This window comes from Branchiostoma lanceolatum, chromosome 16 (genome assembly GCF_035083965.1).
Source record: "Branchiostoma lanceolatum isolate klBraLanc5 chromosome 16, klBraLanc5.hap2, whole genome shotgun sequence".
In the NCBI taxonomy this organism is placed as follows: Eukaryota; Metazoa; Chordata; class Leptocardii; order Amphioxiformes; family Branchiostomatidae; genus Branchiostoma; species Branchiostoma lanceolatum.
Genome location: NC_089737.1, coordinates 7,623,611 through 7,639,013, shown reverse-complemented (window position 1 = coordinate 7,639,013; position 15,403 = coordinate 7,623,611). Strand labels below are relative to the sequence as shown.

General features: G+C 38.5%; 1 protein-coding gene across 1 annotated transcript in view; it reads left to right on the top strand.

The window, feature by feature from the left end:
• Nucleotides 1-661: 661 nt before the first annotated feature.
• Nucleotides 662-15,403, top strand: part of LOC136421692 (cGMP-inhibited 3',5'-cyclic phosphodiesterase 3A-like) — a 73,195-nt gene continuing 58,453 nt past the window's right edge. The window contains 2 exon segments of the mRNA XM_066409176.1: nucleotides 662-1,131; nucleotides 3,945-4,328. Of these exon segments, the coding sequence (XP_066265273.1) occupies nucleotides 763-1,131; nucleotides 3,945-4,328 (753 nt within the window). The 5' untranslated portion in view covers nucleotides 662-762.

Sequence of the window (15,403 nt, the reverse complement as noted above, 5' to 3'; positions counted from 1 at the left end):
GATGGTAGTTCTTTTTCACAACATTCTGTCAAAGGTTTTAATTGTTTAGTTGGTACACTGTAATATTGTTTGCTTTCTATACTCTTTGCCAATCATTAAAAAAAGTCTCATGTTTTGGGGCAACAACAGTTGAAGAGAAAAAGTTGTCTCATTGAGTGATCAAGTTTTATCTATTCTTATCAAGAATTTGTCATGTCAAAACTTTGTCCCAAAGATTAATTCATGCATAAAACTTTTATGCAGTTATGATGTAAATATGAGGGGGAGGGGGTCTATTACAGAATGCCTTTATTTATATCTATTATATCTATTTTATATAACTGCCCGCTCTATTGATTTTCTGACAAAACTCCAAAAACCATGATATCAAATTTCTGTGGACTGAACATGACATACTGTAGAAAAGGAAATGTTTGCGGGGATTTAATTTCGCAGGTTGAAACAAAGCTTTAATTAAACAGTTATGTGGGCAGAAGACAGAACAAAAATGTTCTCGGTGGTTTCAAGTCTGCGATAAAGAAGTCATCGTGAAAACCGTGAACATGGAACCACCGCGAACATTCTCCTCTTTACAGTATTTGTTCTTCGCATTTATTCTGCATTGAGCTCATGTTGAGTGACGTACACCTGTGGCCTCACCAGGCAGAGTTGTTGAGTAGCTAGGGAAGCGTGTACTTCAGAAGTATCATGGCGGTCGGGTGAGAAGGAGTGTCAGTGTTTCTGTGCTCGGACTTTACTTCTGTCGTCTGACAGCGTTCTCCCATGGAGTTTGCCTCCTCCCGAGAGACCCGATCGTCTTCCTCCTACAACAACGGCTACGTGCCGGCATTAGTGCGGCCGTTAGAGCCGGGGAGGGAGGGTACTAGCAGCAGGCTCGCGCTGCTGCTGCCGTCCCCCGAGTTGGGGATGCTGCCCCGATGGGGCTGGGGGCTGGCGCTCGGCGCGCTGCTCGCGTCGCTGTGGTGCGAGTCGCCGTGGCAGGTCGCTCGAGGCCTGGTGGCCGTCCTGCTGCCGCTGTGCAGCGTGACCTGGGCCTTCTGCGGGCTCGCCTTCTACTACCGCCGGGCCTGGAGAGACTCCAACGTCTACCTGATGTTCGGCGGGCTGTGCTTGGTAGAGTTTTTCGTCCAGGTGAGTTGTTGTAACGTTACGAGGTTTCGATTTTTTCCCTCTCAGCAAGGACATTTAATGCAATTTTTTTTGTCAGCCTGGCGTCTGCTAGTTTTTTTCTCTCCACAGACTGTCGTCTGAACATACCTTTTTTCCTCAGCCTGTCGTCCGATATTTTTCCTCAGCCTGTCATCTGATATTTTTCCTCAGTCTGTCGTCTGATATAATGTTTCGTCAGTCTTCCGTCTGATATGATTTTTCCTCAGCCTGTCGTCTGATATGATTTTTCCTCAGCCTCTCTTTTATTTATTTATTTATTTATCAATCTTTTCCAAGGGATCCCTTACAAAATCATAACAAATCAGGATACAGAACAAAACTGTCGTCTGATATTTTTCCTCAGCCTGTCGTCTGACATTTTTTCCCCAGCCTGTCGTCTGACATACCTTTTCCTCTCAGCCGAAACGTTCCAGTTGGTTTCAGAACAACTTGCACTATCAAAACAAAACCCGAGCCTTGGCCAAAAGACACGGACTACTCTTACAAAAGCCGATTTCTTAACCTTCCTCCTTAAGATATCACAAAAGAATTGCCTTAAGTTTTGAGAAATCTTAAAGGTATTGTTGTTTTGGCATTCCGGTTGCACCTTCTAAGTTGGTAGGACGAGAAAAGGACCACACAAAAAGGTTTAGTAAGGAAGAAAAAGATTCACAGAAATATTCATCATAATAATGCTTAAACTGACACAACCTTAATCATCATTTATCTAGTATTAAGGTGATTGTTATCATTAAGGGTAACAACACGTTGGAATAGTGTCAAAGTGAATATTGATAAATGTCCTCTGCATTCTTAATTTTCATAAAAACAGTAATTTCTTGCTCACTACCGTTCCAAAGATGTCAAAAATGGACGTGTTTAGTTTGAAATCGTTGTAGGAAGTTAAGTTGAATGGAGCGCGTTGACTGCCTTAGGGTATAAAACACTTTGGCAAGCTTGCGGAGTGTAGCATCAATATACATTGTAGGATTCATGTACAGTATTTCCCCTAGAGGCAAATGCCATGCATAATACAACGACATAAAGTCAAGACCGAAATGTCGTAACGTTATCAATTGCCACAAGGTTGTACAGACCTATGTTTTTGTAAACCGAACTTTGGCCAAAGGATCGAATAACGTGTCATAACGTGTCAAAAATGTTTGAACCACCGCAAAATGCATTAAAAGATAAGCATCTTTATGATTTACGTTCGTCGTTATATTATATAGTTGTGGCAAAACATATTTTGTATGGTAACAAAAAAGACAAATTGCATATTTGATTGACGCCTCAGACAGAAAAATCATGCACACATAAAGAAGGTCATATGTACGTGCATTGCGAATCATTACCCTAATTCTGTGAATTTGTCAAAGGCAAAGATCTTGGATGACATCCGATCACATACCGTGGTAGTCATGATTTAATCAATGAGCTTCATGTTGTAAGTTTTTAGTTAATTAATCAACAATAAGTAGGGTCCAAAATCGTGTCAAACTACGGTAGAGAAAATATATCAATACTTAAACTGACTTTGAAAATAACCATTTCGAAATTTAACCGAGTGACCTTTAAATATTCAAACTTTGAATTTTTAAAGGTCACTCGGTTAAACTTTCGAAATGGTTTTTGGTTAATCATATTATTGAATAAGAAGCACAAATACTAGTGGAAACTGTTGCATTGTTTGTCCGCGGTAATTGAAATCTTGGCATGTTTTGCGAGACTTATTGCAAAGAGCGTTGGTGGAAAGAGGGTGAGATAGAATCTACAAGTGCACGGTGATATACGATAATAGCACTATCCTGTCATGGCCTACTTTCAAGAGTTGAAATTTAAACTCTTGGTCAGCGAGTTTCTTAGTGCAGGAATCACTTGTTCTTCCACTGTCGGTTGCATGCTAAGTCCTCTATGTGTTTGAAGTACATGCTATATCCATAGAAAAGCTGATTCTTTACCTCCTAGTCTTGTTGTAAATTACCCTTAGTTCGTCAGATATGCATACACCGCGTTACAGGAAGACAAAGAGATCTAGAGAGACCTGTTTATTTGTACATTGTCCCAAAAAATTCACTCTTGGAACCACTAAATTGCATTGAATCTATCTACCATTCCTTCCATAGTGGACTTTTTAGAAGTGTCATATTTTGATGCCAAACGACAATATCACGTACAGCATACCCAAAACTAGGACTTGTAGAAAGATGTGATATTTTATTCAAAGGTTTTTTTTTCAGCTATTACCTTAAAATCAAAGGGTATGGAAAAGGAAAAAAAAATTGAAAACAACCTTATTAAATTTATGTAGTGTGTTTTCAGTCTATACCCACCTGTTAAATTGCAGATAATACTATCAGAACGCTTGTTGACCTTTGTACGTTCAAGTAGCTATAAAACAAGAAGTGAAGGCTGCACAAAGTAAACACTTGTCTTGTACTGAATAAGAGATGTGTTGGTGAAAGTATCTTGTGAAAAACTTTCTCTGGAATAACTAAGAAAACAAATTTAAACCAGAGGTTTTGAGTTGTATTTGTAAAGGAATTCCTCCTTTGCTGGCTAATTCTTTTATGTTGTCAAGTTTTTATGTGATTCTTTTCTTGACTAAAAATTAAAGTAAGTTACCAAAGTTTCCTAGTGTGAAAGTTTCTGATAATTACCTGTAGGAAATTTGTTTTACAGAGATTGTTAACTCTGTTTTTTTATTTGATTACACGTTTTATTATATGTCAATCTTATCTATATTTACTGATGATATTGACTGATACATGCTATTGTTTCCTTGTCTTACACAGGTAACCCTAGGAGAAACGATAGGTCTACACCTGTTTATGTGGACACTAGTTACGTTTCTCGGACTTACGGTGCTGTTCCCGCTAGTACGGAACACGCAGTACACCTCGGTCGGACTGAGCCTCATCGGCCTGAGAGTTATCTTGGGACTTAACCCGGACTCGCTTCCCGGGTTTGTGCGACCGTTCGTCGGGTACGTCTGTTGCCTCTGCGGCTACGTGCTCTCCCGCTACCTCGAAACTGTGGTAAAATCGTCCATGCAGTTCCCCGCCACCGACCCACGAATATCCGTGATGAGGCGGCGTCGAAGCAGCCAACCGCCGCCGCCAAGCAGTCACCACAGGCATCGGAGAACGTCGCTTCCCGCGCTGTCACAACGAAACCAGGTATGTCTTTTCTATGTTAGCCGTTAAGTACATTATGTAGAATCGTCCCAAAATAAACATGTGCACTTCAAAGGGCAGGAGAGATATTCGCCCTTTGTGTTCTACCCCTTCCCTCCACATTTACGCAACAGCAGACTATTACATACCTGTTTTTGTTCCAGAAACTACAAACGCACGACAGATATTGTCACACAAACTTACCCTATAATGATTCATGGTATAACTGTTTAGATCAAGATACCAAGACTGTATGGCCTTGGCTATTGATAGCACTAGAATTGATAGCCCGGCAAAGCATAGGTTTACACATCTTACGCTATATATAGTTTATTGTCTTGATTTGAGGTAAATATCTAGACAGTCAACAAGTGTATCCTAGCCTAGCTATTATACTGTTACATAATTTCAAAAACACTATACTAAGTGGGACAGGTCCTGTACTTATGTCGGTGTATGATTTATGTAACATGAATGGCTTATTATACTTTCCGAAAGTACTGAATACGCATGTGATGTAGGCCTAGGATATGTATAGCCTGTTATCCATCCTATTCTAGCTCCAGTTCGCTCCTCCAATCGTATCCCTTGACAAATAGTCTGGTACCCTTTGATAGAGAAGTGATTGCCTTTTGAATATTTGCCTAAAGATATACAGTTAGGCAAGAGTTCTCATTGGCTCACAGTCACAGACCTGAAACGGTTCTCGTAACGGCATGGCAAAGGCGTTTGATCATGCATACCAGCCCTGTATGCTCGAAATACTGGGTGCATGTGCACCTTTGTGCACCCAAAGTTGTAGCTGTGCACCTACCAATACTATTTGACTGTGCGGGCATTGGTAGACAGAATATTCTTGAAATTCAAGTGTCAGAAAAAGCAATATAACCTTTGTTGTACAGTACCTTGAAATGATAGTTGTTGAAGATTCTGAAGGTAGCTATCGAATTTCAGACTGACGTTCTTAAGACAGGCAGTTTGTAAATATGTTTTGCTGACATTCTACTTTATGTCATGATGTGCACCCAAAACACTAGTGCACCTATTCACAAAAATGAATTTGAGCCTTGCATAAAAATGTTTGATCCCAGTTACACTGCTTCAAAGAAATATTTGATTCCCAAGATAATGTAGAACGTAAGAACCAAATGTCTCATATGGGGCCATATTCTGCATACAGTCAGATATACACTATAACTGTAAGCAATTGTTGGAACGGACTGGAGCTCGCATACCGTCGTTTTCTGGTGTGTTTTCCCACGAGACAATTAGTCAAACTCAATTTAAGGCATGTAGTTAGAAGAAATGATCTGACTACCTCCCGCTGTGCAATGGCCATCAGCAAAACGTACCCAATTGTTAGCATCTAATCAAATTCTTTGTCACACAGCGGGTATACTCACCACACAAAATATCCTGTCAATTCTCTTTCTTTGAACAGTCTTTCTGCTGTTGCTTAGTTACAAGAATTATTTCGTCTAGTGGTTCGAGGTATCTGTTTAATTGGATGGACCATTTGTCGCATCTCGTTTGATTGCTGGGAAACTTGTTTCAAATAGCAATTTACAGTAAGGCTGCGTGTACTGTATTTTGTGTTTACCTAGGAGTCGGACCGTTTCTGTCTTCATTAAGGACGTCAGGTGCAGCTACAGGTGTCTAAACCACTGTTCTTGTACCTATAAATGGCCCGATTTGCACATACATTTTTGTGTTGACTTGGAGTCGACTCAGGACTGTGCGAGGAGAACCCTAGGCCACTCTAATAGGAAAACTCCACTTGAGCAGCCTAAAGCTCCTCACACACAGCCCCAAGTCGACTTGTGTGTAAATCGGACCATTGTATCAATGTAACGTTTTGGTATCCAGCCCTATTTTTGCGTTTCGGCGCATGCGCGCCGAAACGCTTTGTCCTGGCTTTTACCTTCAAGCAAGGACCAGGGAAGCTTGGTTCAACACTGTGTCGCACACAATAAGACCTTATATGGCAATACGTTCTCAAATCCTTGTATAGCCGTTGCCTTATATGGCAAGAGAGCACGAAAAGGCAGGCACGCTAGATTTGCATGTGACACAGGACGGCGACCGCATGTAACTGCTACAACTGTTCGGAAATATCATTGCATTGTGGTTTCGGACTTTGATATCCTGAAAAATGACCATATTACATCTATTCCACAAGATTGCAGAAGAAAAAAAATGATTTCGTCAAGAAAACGAGCAAAAATCGGCATAAATGATACCATATAGTGAGGTTATAGCATTACGTCCAAAGGATGTAAATACGTACCGCAGCTTGGCCGATCTGGCAACGCGAAGCACTTCGGACCCAGAAGATCCGGGTTCGTGTCCGTGCATGAATTTTTTTTTTCTTTTTAGATATTGAATATCAAAAATATATATTGATATTATATTAATCTATCAATATCATATTTATGAATATCATTTTTTTCATTAATAAATAAAGAAATATTTTATATTTGTTATTTTTAAATATTCATTTAATATATACAAGGCCTTTGTCTTATGAACAGGACTTCATAGATTCCAAACCCGGCATTCGAATTTTTCTGTTCATTGTAATGGAAAATACCGTGCAGCGGCTCCTATGCGCGGTAAGATGATTCTTGCAAAACACTCGCCACTAAACTTCTATCCCCGATGTAAACAGAGGCTCTTGATGTTGTTTGCAAAACAGCGATTCTTTGTTACAGTAGCAAATGCTCCATTGTTCAGTATCGACTTCATTCAGACAACACGGACGTGGAAAGTGGCGCCCCTCGGCACAAAACTATGGGAATTTTCATGAATTTTAGCAAAATTACCCAGGAAAATAAGGAAGAAATGTTGTAAATGCGGAAACCAGAATAATACGGATGAGGTAGCTGTTGATTTGTTTGACATTTGGTAGTCATTTTAGATAGAACCTTAGCTGTTATGAACTTCTATTTCACTTAATTACCATAGTACTAGTGCTGATGATTCAATGGTGCTTTTTCAAATTTTATGTTTTATTGCGTGCCATGTACATAATTACATTGATAGCTTTTATAATGAGCCTATTATACATTTTACAAATAAGCACAAGTTGTAGGCCAAGACCAGCTTTTTCAAAAGCACTTAAGTTAAGTGACGTAACTTCAAAATTGCTTTCCCCAATCTGCCTTTCTCTATTAAAACAGTACTCATTTCCCAAAATGACAATTTTTCTTATAGACTGAACAGCCCTTGAGTGACTTCCTCTGGCAGATTTTACTTCAAGTAAAGGGAAAAGACAATTCACACTTATAAACGTAGCCGAAATGCCAGCTTTTTTTAAAAGCTCTTGTTTGCATTCAAGTCGTTTTGTTTGTCATTTTGCATACAAGTCGTTTTGACAATCATAATGATTTATGATATCCTGGATCCATAAATATGGAGTCTTATCAAAAGGTTTTTTTTTTCTTTTGAATTATCTCTCCTTGTTTCTAGTTATGCTACCAAATCTTAAGAGACCGTGCTGCAACCCTTAATAGTGTCTTAAGGGTTTTATAGAGCACATCTTGGGAGCAGGTGTCCTTTTGACTGGACCTTTTGAGTCGAACCTTTCAAGTTAATCCCATACATTTCCAGATATTCTACATCCTATTCGTTATAGCTATATCATCATACAGATCACAATAAAAAAGAAACACAATTTATACCATCTTGAATTCAACATGTTCCACAAATAATTCAAAATTTTCTCTTTCTTATAACTAACATTGATATTTTCAGTGCTAAGCAAAACCTCAGCAGCATAACTAATTTGCAAAGTTGGGGAATCTAATCTATTACACGCACACATACAAGCACACACTAACTGTTGGTTTAGCTAACCCATTTGCCCAACCATTATAGTATTATGTCAACTTCTCGAAGCCCCAGGGTAAAATTGATTGAACCCAAACATTACCGATAATGAATTTCTAAATCTTGGATTTATGCCATGTTTGTTGTTTTTTTACTGTTCATTTGTGAAAAGTTAGGGAAATTATCATTAAACATGTTTTTAGTGCTAAGCATCAAGGAGTTTTTTGTTCTTCAGGTCTTGAAATCACTGAATTTTGTTTAGTGTTTTGATTTTATGTATAGCAAAACAATGAGTGGCTGAAAAAGGAGGACTGTACCAAAGCTGGAAAAGAGGGGAGCAGTTTTGATCCTTTGTCAAATATTGTGTGGAAAAGCTAGCAGGTGCTGGGTTCTGGAAGCATGTTAAAAAGTCATTTGTATGGATCGGAGACTAATTTCTTCAACATCCAGACAAGTACACATCCCATTTTTATATATTTCAGTGCTGAAACTGAAATAAAACAAATGATGGCAATATTTGTATTAGTTTACATGACATTGTGCAAGACTTGAGCTTAGTCCATTTTGTTATGTTTCATTCTGTTAGACAGGAATTTTGTAAAAGAAATTCTGATCAAAGCCTTCACATGCTACACACTGTTTGCTTTACCTTCAACACATTGTAAGATAAACATTAAAAGAAAGAGAAATAGGAAATTGTCAGTGATTACATTTATATGCACGTGCATGCATATTTGTAGGAGTGTTCGTAACTATAGCAGCATGTTTGGTAGCTTCGTGACCTAAGTGCCACATCATGTAAGGTGTTTAGAATGCCTTGTTGGGCGAACAATACCATATGTACCTGTGTATTGTTGACCTCGACAGGTAAATGCCCCAGGGTTTGCTGAACAGGTATATTAACTCCCCACTCGAAATAATCCATTTGGACGTTTGAAATAACTCTTGGGGACGGAGTAGTGGTGTGTGTATGCATTTGGATTTAGACTTAGAACCAATCTGCTGTGATGCAGTGATATAAATATTATAATACAGTCAAACTGTCCAAGTAGACCACTCAGGGATCCGATATGTGGACAGGTGGTCACTACAGACAGGATCCTTACCGGTAATGCTTTTCTCAATGGGAAAAATTAAGGGACCTCCAAAAAGTGGTTACATCGGCCTTATGTAGAGTAGGTTTGACTGTATATTTTGTGGGAAAGATTTAAAAATGTAAGTTACAGTGGTAATAGAAATGTACATGTAGGTGTTACAATTAGAGTGTGTCATTTGTTTATACTATTTTCCCCTCAGGCCAATTTAATTTTTTTAGGTTCTCAGATTCCCATGCTTTAGTTCTTTCTGATCTGACAAAAAAAGAATATCAAGATAATTCTGGATGCATATCAACCACAAATACTCATATTTTGTTTTATTGTAATTTTTCAATCATAAGCCGCGATGTTAGAATTTTGTTGCGGTTCCCCCGATTTGACATTTCTAAATAGAACCACCCAGACTAGACGGTTTGGGTTTCGCAAATTTGAATTATTCAAGCACGGCCCAAAAGATGAACAGTGTCCTTTACTGTACCATACAGAGGGTCAGAAAGATGACCCCTGTAAAGTTACAGCACCCTTTGACATTTGGTGTATATCCCTAATGTACAATGTATATACATACACTTCACCCTTGATGGCGTTGGCATCTACGGTCAGACTAGTACATGCAGTCATTCCAGATGGGCAACTCTAAAGCACTTTTGTGTTTTCAGCTGTAGACAATACTGTAAATTCATTTACCTTAGTGGTGGTTTTATTTCGAGAGAGCAGTGTGAGAGAAATGTTTCAAATTCGCAGTTGAAATAATTTATATTCTGTAGTGCAGTAGTAATACAAAAGAAATGCATATTCGCTGCGTCATGAATTCATAGCGGAGACGTTGAAGAAATAAGAAAACAGCGCAAAAGTTTCTAGATTTACAGTAAGCCACAGGATTGACATTACTAATTGTCAAGATCGAAGAGGATGGCAAGGTTTCGGTAGTTTTACGAGATTTAGACATTTTGTTTAGAAAAGAAAAAGCAATATATTTTGTCAAGCAGTCCATGCGATTGCAGAGATTTTGGTAGAAGTAATAGAGATAGATTACTACATGACATTGTAATACTATAGTTGATGGAGTTTTAGTTGCAAGGAGGGCTAATTGCATCAAGAAACAATGTATCATATATGCACAATCAATGTAAATTAAGTTCTCTGTGTGTCTAACCCTACTGAAATCATACGTATGGCTGTACTTAATAACAAAATTCAATGCATCCAAGTTCAAGGAAATCCGAGTTCTACTTGAAGATGTCTTATTTATCGCTGCTTTGTTTGGCCTACCTTGGTACCATGTATCCCTAAGTCTCCCTGCACAATACAAAATAGATGACTTAGACTCAAGACATAAATCTTTAACAGAGAGAACATTAACCACATGCCACAAGAATCCCTCTTTGTAGTAAGCAAAGCTTCTGGGAATGAAAAGCCTTGAATAGTGTATACTTCAGTGTACCACTCTGCACAGTGGTTTGGGCTATTTTAGTAAGTCCTTACTGTATGACCATGTATTCATGGATTTATTCTAAAGACAGTACATTTGTCACAACATGCTTTCAGCAGTTTCAGTACTCCAAAGTCCTAGTATAAATGGACGGTTGTGAAATACAAATCGTTAATGCAAATATGGTATTACCTGGAACTGTGCCTTTAACTGGTTTATTCCTCATTTAGGCTAAGAAAAGATCTTGGTTGTATCTACATTGATAGAACCGAAAAAGCAAATGGCTATCAAAAAGAAGACACAATTTTACAGGGTTTAATTGAAGGGCTAGAATTTTAAAAGACTTTAAATTAGATTTCTTATGGTGGCGCCACATGTATAAAAGCAATACCAGGTAGTTTTATACCTTCCTGGACTTAAAAAAGAAAGAATGTTGCCGGAAATTTTGTTAAGAGCTTTGTCTAATGTTTTCCCAAAAGAGCTGACTGCTTTAGAACAAGGGGTCTTTGATTTCGGAGGGACTGAAACTTGATTTTGGAGCTTTCACGCACTGTGCCTTGCATACGCATTTTTGCTGTATTGTAGTTTGACACTTATTTTAGAGCTGCCTTGTTGTTTTGGCTGTCTTTTTAGGTCCGTACTTGTTTTTTTCTGGTTCCTCTAAATCTTGTAATATTTTCAGTAGTTTTATTTTTGCTTTGGCCCCTCCATTGCAAATATTTGTTTCAAAGTTGTACTATACTACTCTACTACAGAAATTTAGAGGTTTAAAAACCTCATACCCCACTTTACCAGGAAATAACTGCCTGTGAAAATAAATGAATTTACAGTAACCTCCTTGTGCATTTGTGGACCATTTCACGAATTGTAAGGAGGGGCAAACCTTACACAACAGGTGTTAGTACCCCTCCCCAAACACCATTTAATATATGGTCTTTTGCTTAAACATGTATTTCTATTGGTCATGGATTTCCATTAAAATATGGTCTTTGTCAGTATCTTTATTGGTTGGATTAACACTCCTTTGACGGGGGTTGGCACATGTTCATTTAGCTGTAGACCTCCTGCTGAGCTGAGCATATAGGGCCTCATGCCAATTCTCAAGTGCATCATAACATTAACAACTTGTATAGCCATGGTGGACAATGATTAACCAGAAGTTAGCTCATATATAATGTAATTTCAAAAGGAGATATCAAAACTGGAAGTTCTCCTGCAGTACTGAGGAAAACTGCCATAGGGCCCAAAATCTTATAATTATAATTTTTTTTGATACAAATGTACAACAAGACCTAACCACAGACCACATTCAATGACAATCTATCCAAAATATATTCTTGAGTTATGCTTCTAAACCACATACATATTTGAAGATGACACCAAAAACATAACCTTCTTGGCGAAGGTAATTAGAATATAAACATCAGATTTACCCAAGAGAAATTTTGTAAAAAGTATAAGACCTATACTATAGGCTATAGCAATTTCTTTACTGCTCGGAAGCATTGCAGAAATGTTGCGTGTGTGTGTGTGTGTGTTTGTTTGTGTGTGTTTGTGTTATGGATCATGATTGTTATGAATGTTATTTGGTACGTGGGTAGGTGGGTAGGTGTAGCAATATGAAAGACAAGCTTGATTATGCCCCCTTGTTGTCTGATTTGATTTCAATTATCAATAAACAAATATACTGTTTGTTCAGGTATCCTGTGTGAAAAAACAAGTACACAAAGTACAACAAATATCTTATAGTTCGAACTGGGTCATACACGTATGTGCTAGGCTAAAGTGTGGTCTAGAGTGCAACCTAATACACATCATACATGTATGTCTCTGACACAGTCTCTCCCAGTAATTCGCACCCCTGATTTGGCACTGGAAATGCATGGCCATTAGCAGGGCTCAAAATACCACCTGCTTGTATGTGATTATGAAGGTTGCTTACTTGCTTATGTCGAGACCTAATGAAGGTTAGTGCAGGTAAAACTAAAAGGTTGGTTCAGGTAAAAGGTTTTTCTGATGTCTTCCTGATCATTTCTTTTATCTTTTTTTTATTTCTTTATCTATTTCTGTTTTCTTACCTAGGATAGACCAACTCAGTGACTAAGTTAGTAATTGCACTGCTTTACAGTCTGGATCAAATTCTGTGGATCCTGGGGCCCCAGTTCGATCCTAGGGATCGACTCCAGCGCAGACATGTTGTAAAGGATTGCATTCGTCATTTCGGATGGTGACGTAAAGCCGGCAGCCCCGTGTATATGAGGGAGCTTCAGGCATTAGCCTCAAGCGTCAAACCTCTGCACGTAAAAGAACCCAACACACTTATCAAGAAGAGTAGGTGTACTTGGCCATAAACGCAAGCCGTAGTGAAGCCGCATTGCACTACCACTAGCTACTTGAAAAAGCATCATGCTTCACCTCAAATGAGGATGCCTTGAAACAAAACAAAACAGTGGTGCCTTGAACATACATGAATAACACATAAACACAATGCAAGTAAGAGAAAATTGATCAAGAAACTAAAATTAATCTATGTACTAGTACCTAACCTGTGACAGCAATATACTGGGTATGAATTCTGTTTGTTGATTTTTGTTTATTGTACTGATTATTACCACATGTGAAATTTGAAAGGTAAAGAACTGAAATGTTTTAATCTGAACAGTTCCCAGTTTTATTCATATCCTATCTAAAACCTCCTATTCCAGCAAAGCATTAAGTTGTAGGTACAATACATGTTTGTCAGATCCAGGTAATCTTACATGTTACCTGCAAGAGGAATGAAGGAAAAAATTATTTCGAGCCCTGCCCATTAGAGGCAGGGCTCCCCTAATCCTCCCGAGCTATCCACTTTCGCGAGAACGCAGCCCGCCGTGTTGTCTCCCGTCTTCCTCGGACGCATTGTTGGCACCAAGTAAGGCAGTGCTAATGTGACAACACCTTTGTTCCACAAGAAAGAGTTTCTTGTGAGGAAATCACTAGATACCACTTGACGATCAGCTAGACAAAGGGTTTTTACATGTGAAAGTAATCGTGGTCAACCTGATACTTTTGTCATATTCAGTTACATAATAATAGTGTGAGTTGGGAATCTCAAAATCTTTTGAATCGCAAAAGGATTTTTTGCAATTGAAGTCAATTTAGGTTTAAGAAAATCGAGAGATACAGAAGGATTGTATATTTACATTTGTACTTTTGAAGGAAACACCACTTTGCATATTATTCACGTACTATGATGTAGAATACTAATTATAATAGCTGGCTTGACGTATCATAGTGTATAGATTTTCAAATACAGAGCGTGTCAGTAATTTTTGAGTATGTATGTAGGACACTGCACGCAACTACCGGCTTCAGTGGTAATGGGGCAAGAATAGGATGACCTCTTTTCTACGTTGACTGATGTTATACTGTATATCTTGAAACTTTCACGGTGGTTTTATTTTTGTGTTTTTCGCGGTGACCCCTCCACTGGAAATTCATGCCACCGCAAATATGCGTTTCCAATGTTTTGACCACAGAATTATTTCAACAAAATTTAAAGCACAGCAAAAGTAAGTGAATTTACAGTAACTAAACGCCACACCAGAGTAGTATTGAGTTGAGTCTTTGGCCTGGTAGAATTCCATTTGGGCTGCTTTTCACTTGATGGACATCGTTGGTCTCTTTAGGTTATCCGGTGCCCTGTAGTTGTAGTTGTACACCCCTGGATGGTTTAGTCTAGGATAAAAAGATATCGAAGTTGACACTCAAAAGTCAGCTTGTGTATTTTGACTGCATGAAGGAATGTCCATGGCAATGATTCGCGAGCTAGAAGTTAAACAATGGGAAAATTCACTCGCATTTTTACTGCTTTGTGAGTCTTAAAGCTATGAAATGTGTATATGGAAAGATCACAAACTCATTTTTTTTTATCAGTGGTATACAAAGGAGTTATGATTCTTTTTTCTGTGCTTGCTATTTAGATCATTTTTCCCATTGACACAAGGAGGAAGAATCCTGTCTACCTGTCCACATAGACCAGATTTCTTCGTTCCCCTGAGTGGTCTTCTTGGGCAGATTTGACTGTACATGAAAACCATTAAATCTAATGGGCACTTGTATCTTGTTCTTGTAAGAAGTGTTGATTTGAAAAGGGCACCTATGTAACCAGATGACGCATTGCAACCCACCAGGGGTCCAATTAGTTATCCAAAACGCCAAATCTTCAAATCCAAAACTAGATCTCGAAACATTAAAGGTACTTTGAATGAGGAAAATTAAATGGAAAGCAAACAGTTAAGTATCACCTGGGTAGGACCTTAATGGTGTTGTTGCTTTCTTAACCTTCTCCCTGCTGCCTAAACCTGTAACCAATAGAGACTTGGTAGCCAAAGGTCTACTTCAGTGTGCTAAAGGTTAAAGCTAATGGGTGAGTTAATGTTAAGTTCAAAAGGTTCAAGGCCAGTGAATGAAGGTGCCTTTTCTTTTCCCTCTGTTCGATCATGTGTTGATGTCTCTTCATACTTGCAAAAGCTTGCCAATGGTTACGTCAGGTTTTTCAAGTTTTCTCTTCTAGAATTCTCCAAATTGCTGTGAAACTTTGGTTTTGCTTGGACAAAAGACAATACAAATAGCTATATGTTTGCACTTTGTTTAACAGATCCCATAACCATTCACCCGCTATTTTTATGTTGTTCTTCCAATTCTTTTGTGAGGCTTTGAAAAAACGTGGTACCAAATTG